The 15,910-nt window shown below is 36.7% G+C and overlaps 1 protein-coding gene across 1 annotated transcript; it reads left to right on the top strand.

Moving 5' to 3' along the window:
* Positions 1 to 5,883: 5,883 nt before the first annotated feature.
* On the top strand, positions 5,884 to 15,910 carry LOC137405290 (DNA-dependent metalloprotease SPRTN-like). The gene is made up of 10 exons (XM_068091519.1): positions 5,884 to 6,095; positions 6,455 to 6,683; positions 7,447 to 7,585; positions 7,745 to 7,831; positions 9,164 to 9,255; positions 11,683 to 11,784; positions 13,378 to 14,167; positions 14,316 to 14,429; positions 14,601 to 14,677; positions 15,797 to 15,910. The coding sequence occupies exons 1-10, from the start codon at positions 5,953 to 5,955 to the stop codon at positions 15,908 to 15,910; spliced, it is 1,887 nt and encodes a 628-aa protein (XP_067947620.1). The 5' UTR covers positions 5,884 to 5,952.

The raw sequence follows: 15,910 nt of genomic DNA, 5'->3' as shown, positions 1-15,910 counted from the left end.
ATGCTGAACAAGAGCAAGGTTTAGATGCATTTGGTTTGTTCTGACTGATAACGGATCCGTTGCCAAGGTGGTTTCCAAACTCAATTGATTTGGTAGCCCTCCTACTAGAGATGTTGGCTAATAGCCTATACCGCTGTCAGCTATGAATATTCATTATCTGGCTGAAGAGACTGATGCCCTCTCAGCCCTACTATAACGGCATTAGCCAGCATTTCTCCTTACATGATATACGTATGCCGACTGCATAGGTATATCATCTTTCTTTGACACTGCATCTTTCAATGACTCTTTAAAACAATAATATTAACAATAATAGCTTCCTCTAAATATTGTTAACCGATGAATATCACATCAGAACAGATGAGCAGGTAAAACTGTACGATGGAATCCTAAAAAGTCACAACTTCTGTAGTGATGGTTGTTGCTATGGCAACGCTGAAGTATGCAACAAACTTAGCACTGCAAGCCAAAGGAGGTATTCGTACCATCTTTCGATTGTTAGTCAAAGGCTGAGGCATGTTATTGGCATGTTATCGGCACGCCTGTATGCAGCTTATGAGTGATGCTTGACAAATTTCAACCAGCTACTTACTGAGGCATGGTAGTGCATCACCCTTAACGGGCAATCCTTTGCTATGGAGCTGGCAGCTGGTCACAATACTATCATAGATGTTTGACTCATGCATTGGCATTGCTCAATTCATCTCTGCAACAACACTGTTAAACTAGAGTACTATTTGCTCACTCCTAGTTAGCTATAAATTTTTGTCTTGCTGTCTCGAAAGAGACCTTTTGTGATATGAAATAGCTAGAAAAATCTAAGCCGAGACGATGAATTGAAATCAAGTCACGCAACTCGATCTCATTGTACGACTGAGTACGCAAATAAAAAAAATGTTTATTATCGGCCATGAGCCACTTGTATGTTGATTTTTTGATTCAGGGCAATACTTCTCATGGCCCGTAGCCTATAGGCTGCTGACTATAATTTGTTTGCACAGAACAGCATGAATGACATAAAACGGGAGAGTTCATGAGATGCCGCTGTGAAATGTGCTTTGATAATGAAATGCTACCAGGGCCAGTAAGCTGATAAGAAGGCACATCATGGCGAATAAATTTATATTACAATGCCTTGTGTTCCATGCCTTTAATGCTTTACCTTACAAGCTTTTGCATCAAACCTTGTTTACAAGGAAAATCATCAAAATACAAAGAGCCTTGTTTGAAGATGTCTAGTAGCATATGGAATGATATTGGGAGAAAGATGGTAACATGTAGTGTGTTGCATGGAGAAGTATGGTAACATGTAAAGTGTTGCATGGAGAAGTGTGGTAACATGTAGTGTGTTCCATAGAGAAGTATGGTAGCATGTAAAGTGTTGCATGGAGAAGTATGGTAACATGTAATGTCTTGCATGGAGAAGTATGGTAACATGTCATGTCTTGCATGGAGAAGTATGGTAACATGTAAAGTGTAGTATGGAGAAGTACATGTATATAGCATGTAAAGTGTTCCATAGAGAAGTATGGTAACATGTAATGTGCTGCATATGTAAGTATGGTAACATGTAAAGTGTAGTATGGAGAAGTAACGCCAAGTGTAGTTTATAGGACTCGTTTGCATGATCATGGTTGTGAGCATAGTTGAGCAGCATGATGATTGGGTACTTCAGACATCTGTATGACAGTATGTTTAGCTACTGGGTAGACTTTGCTGGTTCAATATAGGTTTATATAAAGCAAATGCAATATACAAGTACACGAAAACATGTTTTTGTTTAGTATTCAAAGAAAGAATGACCTGTATATATATCTTTATATATCACTTTATTAGCAATAACTTCATCTTCAACATAAATGTTTCTCAAATTATGCCATATGAATCGTAATACAAAAAAATACAAAAGGACAAGTCAAATAAATGGTTTGACATATAGCATTTGAATAGCTTTCTCTTTTAAGAGACCTATTGAAAAATAGGTAGAAGATTGTTAAAACAGCTAATAATTTGAATGCTTTAAATAATGGCTTGGATGAATTTTTTGTTATACTTATGGAAGTCTGATGCGTCATACTGTAATGACAGCAAGCACTGCGATAGCCTTAAGAAAAGACTTTCAATGCACAGATGGTTTGTAACATTTAACAACTGCCCTAAAGGTAGAAGGATAAGAGAAGCTAACGTTTATTTTCTTTGCGGTGCTAAAACTTAGGGATACATTTGCAGCTGTTTAAATTCTTCAGTGGTAAGAAACTATTAGGCTGCAATCATATAATTTGCCACTTTTAATATTCTGTTTATATCAGTTCTTGTTTAAATCATAGACCTTGCATTTGTCGGTCTGAACTTCACAGCCTCTTCCTTTCTGGTTGATCTGCAATGCACCCCACTTAGTAAAGCTGCTCAACTTACCTTCTATACAGTATGGCACGTGAGTGCAAAGGTGGAAGACACCTGTGTATAATATTTGCTATTTTCTGAAATAGACAGCAGTAAACAATCAAGGCATCCAGACAGCTTTTGCATTCCTCTAAGATTCATAAGGCCTTAGGCTTTACCAAACATTATATAATAGCGCTCATGCCACGATATGTACAAGATAAACATGCTTAGCTAACTTATGGATCTGATATGTCGGATAGTGCATATCTGACATACAGATATCATGGCCTTCAAATGTCAATGCAGTACACTCAAAAGGCTCTTGACTTTAACATTTAACTGGTAAGTTAGACATTGGCTAATATGCAAGGATATACTGCATAGCCGTTATTAGTATACCAGTATATAGTCAACCGGTATGAACAGCAACAGCCTTATGAAGATGTAGCTAGATATCTGTAGTTTATAAACAATAGTATGTTTTCTTAATTTAGTCATCTTAATGACTTTATCTTACTCTTGACATCTCGACACTAATTTTAATAGATTCCAGTCAGAAGTTGTGTGGTTATAAATTAAGTCTTTTGATTCTGACGTGGTAAACTAAACAATGCTAAGAATGGACTAGTAAAGATGACAGGCTGTATAATGAGTATGTAAATTAACTCATAGACTGTTAATAAACCTATACAAAAATTCATTGTCTTCAGATAATTAAAAACAAAGTCTACACAGCAGTTTGCACAACAAGACAAGTTTAGGCAAAGTACAAGTATGTATGTCAATTACAGGCAGCTCCTAATTAACAGTTACTACACACACCAGTTAGCCAGGAGGCATACGGATTACTCTCTACTTGCCCGTCAACAATGTACACTGACGTGGAGATCCAAAACTGCTGTAACTGTTATGTATTCCTTTGAGTAGACTGGTGGAAGATCCGACAACTTTGGCCCTTCATAGCCTTTAATTTATAGATCACTGAAGAATTTGTTTTCCATCAACTGTTTTCTAGGAATCGTGGTGGTAAGCTGCAGCTGAGTTTTTTCTGAACCCGCCATCTATCCCTTCCAATTTTTTCAAGACCTCGATTAGAAATTTCCCCACATCAGTGTACTAACACTGTCTCCACCGGTAGTGACCCAAGAAGGCCATCAAAGAGAGAACGCAAAGCCGAACTGAAGAAGATGCTGAGAGAATTAGATGACATAATAGTGATGAACACGCTTCAAATGAACATATATTCCTGCACATATGTTATATCATGGGAAGGTTAAAAATTCTGAGAAAGCAGTTTTATTATTAAAACCATAGAGTTATCTATGGTAAGATAACTCTATGATTAGAACTTTTTGTTCTATAATCAAACAAGTGACTTATGGCTTATATGTCTTTCCACCTCATGTTATAGCAATTCTCGACATTGAATCAAATGAAGATGACGAATAGACCAGCGAGTACTCTAGTAAAATGTCCACTATTAGTAAGATAACTTAGTAAACTGAATAAGGTAGAAATAAACCAAAATATAGCAGCTAGCAGCAAGATCTATAAAATAGTTCCCTATGATTGACAATTGCTCAAAAGGAATAGTTATGATTCAACCAATCCAACCAATTCAACCAATCCAATAATGGCGAGCATCACTTCGACTTGTCTTTTGAGTTTTCTGCTGCATTAGAATGACTTTCAGCTTGTAGTAATACTGTGGAACAAAACGTAAATACGTGATTCTTTTCAAATGCCCTATCTTTCAGCTCTCATAAGAATAGTGTATGCGTTAATCATATACCAAATGCTTATTGCAATTCTTTGCTCTCTAAAATTATTGGCTATAAAAAGACATTAATAATTTAGAGTAGAGCTCAAGGCGAAAGTTATTAGTCAGTTAACTTGACTTGACCAAGCCTTAGATCATCGCTATATCTTCTTCCAAGACTCTACAAACGCTTAATGTCACTACTACCAACTCTTGACTAGTCAGTGCGTAGGTAAATAGACTAGCTGAAACAAGGACTTCAATCCTTTGTTTGGTTTATCGACTTTCTTTGTTCATTATTGCTTGCAAGATCATATGAGGGTGATTATTGAAATTGTAATACATAATTGGGCAGAATTTGACACACTACTCAGCCGAGTCAGTTGCTCTTCCTTTTTATGAAACAATTTTGGTTTTATTAGATCATTTTTCCCAGAATCCATTGACACATGTTTTTATTCCTGCAAGAGCCAGGATGATCAACATATACTAAAATTTGTTGTTATCTCCCTTGAATCGCTGTGACAACTCCAAAATACTTCATGGACCCTAATTACTTGCCGTTTAGTGCACTATGATACAGCATTACAATTAAAGAAACTACATGTAACAGCTTTGAAAGTCCACAGTTACAAGTTTATAAGAAGTAACAAAGTAGAGCAGTGTTACCAATTAAGTCAAAAATATTAAAAAGTTGTTATATGTATCGTTAGTACCACTTCATAAAAACCTGTAGAAGACATAATAAAAAAAATCTAAAATACCCTTACAGTTGACTTGAAAATAAGCTTATTAAACTTATAGAAAACTGTGCACATTTTTGTTGACCACCAGAGGTGTTATTTGCTTGTATGAATAATAATGATGATAGAAGTATAATAAATGTAGTTTATTTACTCTCAAGTATTCAATGAACTGTCAATCTAAAACCTTAATTTATATACCCATAATTTAAGTTGCTGAACCAAGCTTAGCAAAACCAAGTAATGATTGTCATGTAATGTAGCATAATGTTGGCGTTCAACTCTATCGCGATTTTTTTAGCAATATGTCAAGAAGCCTATTTCAATATTTAATAGAATCTTTTGTATTTTGCTAGCTTAATATGACTCATTGATTTTATTTACTGTATGTTTCAAAGTGTGACTTTCACAAGGTGTGAACTGTGTTTGTGATTTGAAACTGACAAATAGTGTTTGAGTGCGACACTTCGACTAATCATATAACATGAGAGTTTGTCTTTCATGCAAGCAATGAGATGCACAAAGTTATAGAGTAGGAGTAATGATAGTTCCGTGTATTTATATATTTACAAAATTAGTCATGCTGAGCCTTAAAGCTGCTACCCTGAACATTGATGCCATATTTGTGGACTGTTTGTTAGAGTTTCAATTACTATTCTCTATTTCTTGTCAAATGAGTTCACAACTCTGATCAACTCTCCTTTGCAAACTACGTAAACTATTAGACTACACAACAGCGGTGACAGTGCACAATGTAGTAGTATAGACTATAGGCGCACTTGCCTTAGTAGTAGGACAACTCCAATTTTCAAATACAGTAGTAGCCAAGCCGTGTAGACGACTATTGCTAGCTATCGCGACCAATTATACAAGCGGATTTCAGAATCGATCCAATGAACGCATATAACCAGCGATCTTTCGCAGCTAGCAGTAAGCCGCCCGAACCAAGTCATATTCTCTTTGGCGCGATCACCATTCGTGAATAATGTACAATAATCGTCGGTAGATGGATTTTAATGCTTTTATTAGTTTCTTATATGCTTCAGATATCCTCTTGAAAATAGCATGTCAGACTCGTTAGTTTCTGCGGACTGGGAGTTAATAGATCCTACACCAAACCCAGTAGCGTTATTTGCTGCGTATAACAACAGATTCTTTTGGGGAAAGCTCAACAGTGTCGTAGTCTCATGGAGTCCCAGAATGACATCGTAAGTATTTCATGAACGAAAGTAAAAGCACTTTCTAGCAAACTAGAAATTGTGGAAAAATTATGTTTATTTAACAAAAAATTAGCAGCATCTTGAAGATTGAATTTTTAATGAGCCAGCGCATTGAATAACATTAACAATTGTTAGAGTTATAATATACAAATATATTACATGAAACCGCTTTTAAACTACTTCTTTCTTGAATGAGCAGAATGACTGACCAGAGTGTGTACATCATTGAGCAACCTTGCTTTCGTATCACTGTGATTATGACCTTTGTTATTAAATAGGCAAGTAGAGAAAAAGGTAAGACCACAAAGTTATTCTACATTTCTAACCTCTGACATGCAACATTTTAGATGTGCTGGAATATGCTGCTACGAAGGGAGGGGAGGACTTTGTTCTATTAAGCTCAGCACTCCTTTGCTAAAGCTTCGGCCACGAAAAGATCTGGTTGAAACATTGCTACATGAAATGATTCATGCTTATCTCTTCATAACACAAAACAATAAGGACAGAGAAGGACATGGACCAGAGTTTCAAAAGCATATGCGCAGGATTAACGCTGAGGCTAAAACTAACATCACAGTAATTAGTCTTGATAATATTTATAACTACCACCTAAGAGAGAATTACTTTTCCATAAAGATATGCTGCCACAAATATACTCATGGCTACTGATTATTAAGGAGTGAAAATAAGTCTTAGAATAAAAATAAATTATTATTTAAAAAAATGTTCTTGTGCTGCTAGTAAATCAATAAATGTAATATCATTTAGCATAAAAACACGACAAATTATTTCAAACGCTCGACTCCTTTACTGCATGTGGTCTGTGTACACGACTGTACATTCTGTGAAACCGAAACCCCGATGTAGACAATATACATGTATATCAAAATATCTGCTCAATAGTGAATATATATGTGAACGAGTTGCATGCGCTATACAATAAGACGGTGCTGTGGAAAACAAAATCTTTTTAATTTACTACTCAAGGCGGGCGGTGCGATCGACTCGCCTTCTCTGTTGACTGACATGAGAGGATTAAAAATTATTTTTTTTTTTATTTACTGTCTGGTATGCCCAAAGACACCATTTATCAGTAATCATCTGACAAATGGTTTTATTGAAGGAATTTACATATTTGTAAACAACATTTTTCCGATTAAGAACAATCTTCAAATTGTAGCATAAATATGCACTTATACTTTCAAGGTCAAAGGGACCAAAATAGACTTAGAATAACGGTATAAGCTCTTGTGAACAGCTCAGGCTAAGAGACCTGGTCAGCATCATTTATAATTTTTACCTTGGTTTGCAATATGTAGCTCTGTAATTTTTGCTGTAGATTTATCACTCCTTCCATAATGAAGTGCGGCATTATCAAAATCATGTCTGGAAATGTAACGGACCATGTCGAAATCGAAAGCCCTTCTTTGGAATGCTTAGAAGGGCGACGAATAGAGCTCCTGGTCCTAATGACTTCTGTACGTGTTCTACTCTGTCTCACCCAATCTGGTAGCTTGACCGCTCGATCAATATTAGTGAAAATTGCATTCTTACAAAATATATAGTCTCAAATACTTCATAGAAAGTATGTTAAAGAGTGTACAGAGTTTAAGGCGTAGTTGTGCGGACTGTTTCAGGGTGGAAGGAGCATCAGTCATCTTGTGGAGGCACCTATATCAAAGTTGCAGAACCGACAGAGTTTACTGAGCGACAAAACAAAAAAAGTATGTGTCAAAAGAACACTAGCACAACTTGACCATTGTTCTTGTGACTGCCTCCTGTCCCTCAGGCCTATGTAAATATATAAATATGATAGCGAATATAGATGTACACAGTTTTAAAGGAGATGTGACATGAGCGTTTATGGAACTATACAATAATAACTTCTTGTGTTTGATTTTTCAAAAGGAATTCAGTTGTGCCTCACTTGATCTGGCTTCTGTGCGATGCTGCGTTCAAATGCATTTTGAAGTACGAAAACCATGCCTAAATGCAGAGCTATGGATACTGCGAGCAATTAAAAAATCAAAAGTAAAGTGATCCTTTTTTACAAATACTTTAAAATTGAAAAATTATTTTGAGAGGCCTCATACTTCATGGAAAGCCCACTGATATCAACCACTTTGCCAACCCATGCTTTAGAGTCTAAATGTTGAAGTTTTGTTTAAATTTTCACGTAGTCTGTATACATCTGGTTCTACAGGAACTTGGAGACTTGAAGATAATATTTTGAGTGGTTGGACACCTTCAAAATCGAGAACTAACATATTTTACTTATGTTTAAAATACTGCAGACAAGGAGCAGACTATTTTGTAGTCATTCATACCGGAAGAAACTAGGTTTCTAGTCATGCATACTGGAAGAAACTAGGTTCATGTTAGTTGAAGGATTTGTTCATCCGATTAATAATAGACTAACATAGACATCGTTTACCAGAAACCTTTTGTAAAACAATACTGCACAGCGATAATATATTAATACACTTATAGTGACAATCATTATATTTTTCGCTAACCTGCATGATGAATGAATACAAATTATTCTGTGAGGAGCTTACTCCAGATTGAATTAAGTTGCCAATAGGAGCTTACTCGAGATTAAAATTAGGTTGTCAGGAGGAGCTTACTCCAGATTGAATTAAGTTGCCAATAGGAGCTTACTCCAGATTAAAATTAGGTTGTCAGGAGGAGCTTACTCCAGATTGAATTAAGTTGCCAGAAGGAGCTTACTCCAGGTTAAAATTAGGTTGTCAGTCCTATAATTGACTCTCTCAAATGCTTAGGATATCTCACGTAACTTGAACAGAAATTTGTGCACATTTGCTGACACAACAGGGACTTACTAACTCTTGGATCAGTTCTTTTATCATTTACATGTATGTTGATCTTATCCCTCCTCTTTGAAAGACATGCATGAATGTTTCAATTAATTTCAGATGCATTATAGTGAATTAAGAGTGATTTTTAGTTGCTCTATGTTGTGTGGTAGGAGTGGAGACATAGACATGTGATGCGCTTGTACATAGATCTTACAAACTGAAACAATGTTTTTGAAGAAAAGCAAGAAGCAAAGAAAAAGAAAGAGGAATCTAAGAGTACATCTCTGATAACCAACTACTTCAAGAGCCCCAAACATACAAGTTCTCAGGTCTCATTTACATGTTGTGTCTTACTTCAGAACTTTTAAGTTAAATCAGACATTACTGTCATCACTCAAGTATAATGCTTAAAGCATAACTGTCACGTCCAACTTTTATTGTATTTCTTAAATAAATCAGACACGCGATTCCGATTTTGTATTCAAAATAAAGATTGGTCCACTAACCTTCAAGGCCATGAAGGCTTTTTTAAAGCGCTTCAGTATCCGTCTCGAAAGCAACACAATCGGCACAACAAGCTCCGTCCATAAATATGTGACGTAGCCTAGCTTTTTAGGAGCAGAAGTTAGGGATGTTTAGTCCGATTTAGAATAATAGAGGTGGGTGTCTTAAAACCCATTATTACCTAAATTCAGCCTGTACAATAATCTCAGTCTTTTATGAAAGGTAGACAAACTATTTAAAATTGCTCGTAACTTGTTACATGATGTTTAATAGGCTGAATGCCGAGAAAAATGAGCTCAAAAGAGCGCGATTTTATCACAAGCTAGCTTTGTTATCGCGCTTTTTTGAGCTCATTTCTAAATATGTAATGTTAAATAGCTTATCTACCTCTCAGAAAAGACAGATTATTTTGAAGGCTGAATTTGGATAATAATGGATAATAGAGACACCCATCTCTATCATTCTAAATTGGATTGAACATCTCTAACTTGCGTTCCTAAAAAGCTAGGCTACGGCACACATTTATGGGCGGTGCTTGTTGTGCCGATCGTGTTGTTTTCGAGACGGATATTAAAACACTGTCAAAAGCCTTCATTACTCTGAAAGTTGGTAGACCAATCTTTATTTTGAGTACAAAATCGGAATCAGCGTGTCTGATTTACCTAGTAAATACGATAAAAATTGTACTTGACATTTATGGTTTAATCTCTGTAAATCTTAATGTTTGTTGGTCTGTCATTTGTGTGACCAGTTATAGTGATAAAGTTATAGTGATAAAGTTATAGTGATAAAGTTATAGTGATAAAGTTATAGTGATAAAGTTATAGTGATAAAGTTATAGTGATAAAGTTATAGTGATAAAGTTATAGTGATAAAGTTATAGTGATAAAGTTATAGTGATAAAGTTATATGAACAAAAACTCCACTCTGCGCTGGAATTGAACTCGGAACATCCAGGTCTGTAGGCAGATGTGTTATCCACTAGGCTATGCGGCTATATTGCCATACAAAGAACAATTGTAATCATACTCATAACGCCTGTCAAAATGTGCACACTTGAAGCGCTTCCAAAAATTCTATTGATTACTACTAGCTCGCTTGAAGATCGTGGCTGATTGAGTGAGAATTCATTATGCAACAAGTACAAGCACAACGTATAAGCAGAATTATAAGCACAGTTATAGACACAGCTTTTATTGTAGTAAGTTAATTTACTAACTTAAGTTACTCAAGTTCATTCGGTAAAAAAATTAGCTATTGACAACTACAGTACCTGCCACTGTTTATAAACTGTAAGTTTTTATTACTCGCAACGCTGGACATTCATCTAGTCAAGTATAATACTCCCCCACTTTCAATTTGAAAAAACTGGTCTTTTTTTGACATGTTGAAGCATAATGCTCACTTAAGTTTTTAGATTTTGTTTGGTATGCTGGGCTAATTACGCTACTATCTACCAATGTATCGCGGATGTCTGGGCTAAGTTATCAGTCTCTAGTATCATTCGAGCTTTTACTGAACAGGTTGGTAACAATGGTAAATCTGACTCTGATAACGACAAGAGGGATCTACTCTACATCGATCTTGCATGTCGGCTGAAGATGAAGTTTGAAAGATACATGGATGAGGAATGAATAAAAAAAGAAAATGACCTTATTGATTTTTTGCGTGTGTGTTAAAACTGTGCAACGATTTCGTATTTTCGTGTTGATAGAAGGATCCATGTTGCCAAAAAGGGAGTGCAGCGCACGTATGTTGTATTTTAGTGCTCTAACCAAACAATTGTTTTGCATTTCTTTGTTAGCCTAAAACTGGTCATCGTTAAGAGTTATTATCGATTAGTCGAATAAACTTTGATTTATCCTACCCGCCTTTTGTTCACTTATTGCGTCTTGTCAGCTGAAGCGAAGCGTCTTGTAGGTGGACAATGACTGAAATTGACATATTAATTGATGCTGCACTTTATAAGCCGATGCATCTTATAGCCCGGAAAATATGGTCTGCACGCAGATTTTTTGACTGCTGCAACTTTTCTATGCAACTATTATATTCCTTAATAAAATGCCACAAACACTGCAATGAAGTTTATTCCTTACTCAACTATAATGCTCACCCCGACTGTTGATGTTGCGATTTGCTAAGAAAAAGGGTGGAATATACTTTGGTTATTGCGGTAGTGAAAATCACTCAATTACATTGACTTCTATAGGTATGTATGAAGTATTGTTATTCTGTATGTCTTTGTACTGTAGAATGACAGACCCACAACAAATGCTAGACAAAACAAGCCAAAGTTCACAGGATTCAACACTTTAGGTGGTCATAAAGACAACAACATCAGAGACGCTGGTCTAGTGAGTAGTGACTAACTATTAGAAACGTCTAGAGTTTTAGTACAGTTTGTTGACACACTTCCGAGTCTGATCTCGAGCCATCTCTTCTTCTTGTACGACAATTTAGCGCTTTCAAGTTTAACCTTGTATACACAAGCAGGCCCCCTGATCTTAGACCGCATTAACAACTTTCAATCTACTGTGAAAGTACTTAGAATAACACAATGTTTTTGAGCTGGATTTCATGTTGAAGCTCCACGCTTATAGAGCTAAAAAAAGAATATAGCAAATAACGTTTTTAATACCCTTTCAAAGATGTGATGTTTTAAAGGTAACTGAAGAAACATAATGGTTGATGCAGACTGAGCCTGAGGAATGTGTATGTTTTATGAATAGAAGAACAAATAATTTTAGTGTAAAACTCTTGTCACTGAGGAGAAGCTTTTTTGTTATCTTCGTTATTAAAGGTTGACTTGAAACAAAATTCACATTACAGTTATTTGGTATCAAAAGATTCACCATGTCATACTCTGTTGTGTTGTAGGTGCAAAATATGTGGGAATGTGATTATAAGCTCTGAAAAGCTAAAAAACGAACAGTTAATCGTAGCCACACGAGACCGTCGTAGTTTGGATTTTCTTTCCAAAACGACTCAAGTGTGACCCGGTTGTGGGAGATGGTTTCTGCTTGGGAGATTTTTTGCTTTTAAGAGCTTGTAATCACATTCCCATATATTTGTCACCTACAACACAACAGAGTAAGACATGGTGAATCTTATGATACCAAATAACTGTAATGTGAATTTTGTTGCAAGTCAACCTTTAAGATTTTCAATCAGTATGTCATTAGGAACTAATGTTCTGATGGCAGCAATTTATCATTTCTTTTTAGTTAGAAGTGTCCTCGGTATTTTGGTAATTTTTCTAATGAGAAAAATTCTAGAACTAATGAGTCACTTCATATGAAACGTGTGAATTATGCTGACAGTATATGCCCCATGAAGTCATCAAAGTTTGGTAAAGCTACGTGCACAGGAAGTACAAACAACTTATGGTCAGCCGGCAGCAAATTTCTCCTTTTTCGGTCTGTTAAAAGTGTCCCTCTTATTTTGGCGATATCTCTGGAAATGATGGTTCAATCAATTTGGTACTTTTGAATTACTTTGAAAACATATAATGCGCAAAGCCATTCAAGTTTCTAAATTTTACCTAAGCCAAAAATCCCGAATCGCAAACAGAATTTTAGTTCCGTTGTCATCCATTTTTAATTTATCGCTCATATAAAAGTGTTGTTGGTATTTTTGCTATATCTAAAAAACTAATATTCCCGTCGACTTGAAATTTTTTAATTATGCTACAATCCTATACCACATAAAGCTCTCAATATTTCATAATTTTTTCGTAAACTGAAAGTACGTGAAAGCGAAGCGAAACTACGAATCCGAGTTAACTCGGGTGTAGGATCAGGTGTAAACACATATTCCCAAGTTATCTTGGGCCCAGGATTTGAAGTATTACAAAAGTTACCTACAAAGTTCCTACACCGTGGAACTTTCTCCTTTGGAATGCACTTATCATTTATTAAGACAGTCATTAAAATTGCCGTGTTATGTAGGTAAGAAAGATTCCAGGATTTGGTAAGATCCCAGTGCGAGTGCTGATGCATTCTTCCCTAAACCAACCTTCCTCTAGCGGCACTCAGTTAGCGCTGACATCTTTGAAATGTTCTGATCCACCCGTCAATAATGTATTGGCCACAAACTCTGAGAGGTTAGAAAAAACTTTGCAAGCAAATTCTGCTACACCCTTGAAACCATCAGGCAGCAGTCAATTCCCAGCAACCCATTCAGTCACACGGCAGCCTACTGCAACCCATTCAGTTACACGGCAGCCTACTGCAACCCATTCAGTCACACGGCAGCCTACTGCAACCCATTCAGTCACACGGCAGCCTACTGCAACCCATTCAGTCACACGGCAGCCAACTGATAGTTATTCAGTTATACCTCATAGCCAGTCACCTGTAGAAGCAGCTAATCCCAAACTTGTACGAGAAGTAGGCCTTGAATCTCATGTGTCTGATAATTTTGAGAATAAGAAGACAACTCCGTTTGCTCTAACTCAGTCATGTTCAAACCCTTCACTCGAGAAACTGGAGGACTCGTCAAAAACCCCCAGAAACAAATCAAGTAGCTCTATTTTGGCATCTAGTGTGGATTCATCTATACGGAGAGGAAGTCATAGTTTGAAGAGGCCTGCAGCGAAGTCTTCCAAGGTTCCCCTCACAGCTAGCATATCTTTGAGTGACTCAGATGATGATATCCCATTACTATTGAGACCCAGAAGTGAAACAAATTCTAGTTCATCAGGCATACATCGGACATCTTTGGTCCCCTCAACTCCGAGTATGTTTCTTATTTCTTTTGTTCTCATAACTCTGCCCAGTCCTTTATAGCAGTACACACTGTTGTTAATATGATGTTCTCTTCGTACAAATGTTCTCTGTACGTATGTCTTGATACGATAACTCCGGTTCTTATTTCTGGTTGGTAGAACGAGAGCTGGTAGTCTTGTCCGACTCCGATGAGGAATTTGACTTGCTACTGCAAGAGGTGAAGACAAAGAAAAGAATGTCTACGAGTGGTGGGAGAACCCCTCGTGAGTCTGGTTAGTCTCTTCTGTTTAGAGTGGTAGGAGTAGTTTGCACCTATTCTGAATGTTTGATGGATTATTGATCTGTTTTTCTTCCAGCGATTAGATCAGTCAGTTTCTTGTGGTCGTCCTGTTGATGCGATTGATACTGTATAAGTGTCTGACCAGGTTTAGATGGATTGACAGGTGCAGTAAACAAGGCTGGACTGATGACAGAAAAGATCCATTCAAAGGAACCTGCGTGTCATGACGACTCCTCGCTGGTAGGATATCTTCAACTCTTCCTCATCACTGGCCTTTCCCATTAATCTCTTGCTTCCTTTCTCACAGTTTTTTACACCCCTGTTCGTTTTATGCCCATATCAGGCATTCTCTAGGCCACTCAATATGCTACCTCTGTTCTGTTCCTATTCATACATCTTCACTCTTCTTCTACCTTGGAATTCTCTTGTCTGTACTATTTTATTATGGTTTATATCGTTTGTGTTATTTTCCCGATCTTTTCGCGTCTGACTCAGTTTACGGGGTTACCATCCTCAGTATTATGAATAACTGTAGAATTTTCAGCTATCTATTATCTCATTCTGTGAGCAAAGGGTGCCGTCAGTTAGTGACGTCTTGCGTAAATGATTTGCCTGTCAAAAGTGTGAATGACACTGCTGTATTTCTGCCAGCTTAAACACTTTTAAACACATTAATTCCATCCTCCATCTTCACACTGCAGAATCCGTGTGTCCACTGCAACAAAGAATGTTCTTTTCACTTATTCACCAAGTTCGTATTTTAACATAAAAAATTGCTTATAAATTCAACTCACAGGAATCATGATTTACAAATGGTTAACTCTACATTTGTGTTATCAGATGGGCAACGCCGAGTTGTAGAACCTTTATAGTCTGTGTTCTCTAATATTATGATTACACAGAGACAAGCCTCCTCTGAATTTATAGTCAAGTTCTTGGAATGTAAGCGAAGCTCAAATTTTCTTTGCTTACCAATGTAAACGATCGTACATGTCATGCATTCGTCCTCCGCATCGATAATATTATAGCGATTCCTCTAGCGGATTATTGATGAACTTTTACTCCAGCCCGTAGTATAGCCTTCACTTAATCCTGATGATAGTCTATGATTCATAGCTTACTGTATGTGAGTAGAGTTTGTATCATTTTAATAGTGTCTAATTCATGGAAAGCTTTGGCAGCGACTCGGCAGCGCTTTGGTATCTCCTTTCTTTGCGTCAGCATTCACACTCATGTAAATAACTTTTACTCACTCTCCTTATAGTTGTATGAAAAGTTTATCTGTAGAGGATGACAATGGATAATCTGTTACATCTCCACTTCTCATCCCCTATACTGTTGTTTGTTCATCTATTTCAGATGAACACTGCTGATGTTTTTGATGGCTATGTAGAATGCCCGGCCTGCACCCTCACCATTGCCGCTAGAGAGATCAATGCTCACCTTGACAACTTTTGTTTGTCCTTGAGATGA

This window comes from Watersipora subatra, chromosome 9, assembly GCF_963576615.1.
Source record: "Watersipora subatra chromosome 9, tzWatSuba1.1, whole genome shotgun sequence".
NCBI lineage: Eukaryota > Metazoa > Bryozoa > Gymnolaemata > Cheilostomatida > Watersiporidae > Watersipora > Watersipora subatra.
The sequence above is the reverse complement of the archived record's forward strand: the minus strand, read 5'-3'. Positions and strand labels throughout refer to the sequence as shown.

Coding starts and splice junctions, on each gene's coding strand:
- LOC137405290 (XM_068091519.1), top strand. CDS start 5,953: ATGTCAGACTCGTTAGTTTCTGCGGACTGGGAGTTAATAGATCCTACA. Junction 6,684..7,446: donor AGGCTAAAACTAACATCACA/GTAATTAGTCTT, acceptor TTTTTGCTGTAG/ATTTATCACTCCTTCCATAA. Junction 9,256..11,682: donor CCAAACATACAAGTTCTCAG/GTCTCATTTACA, acceptor TTTGTACTGTAG/AATGACAGACCCACAACAAA.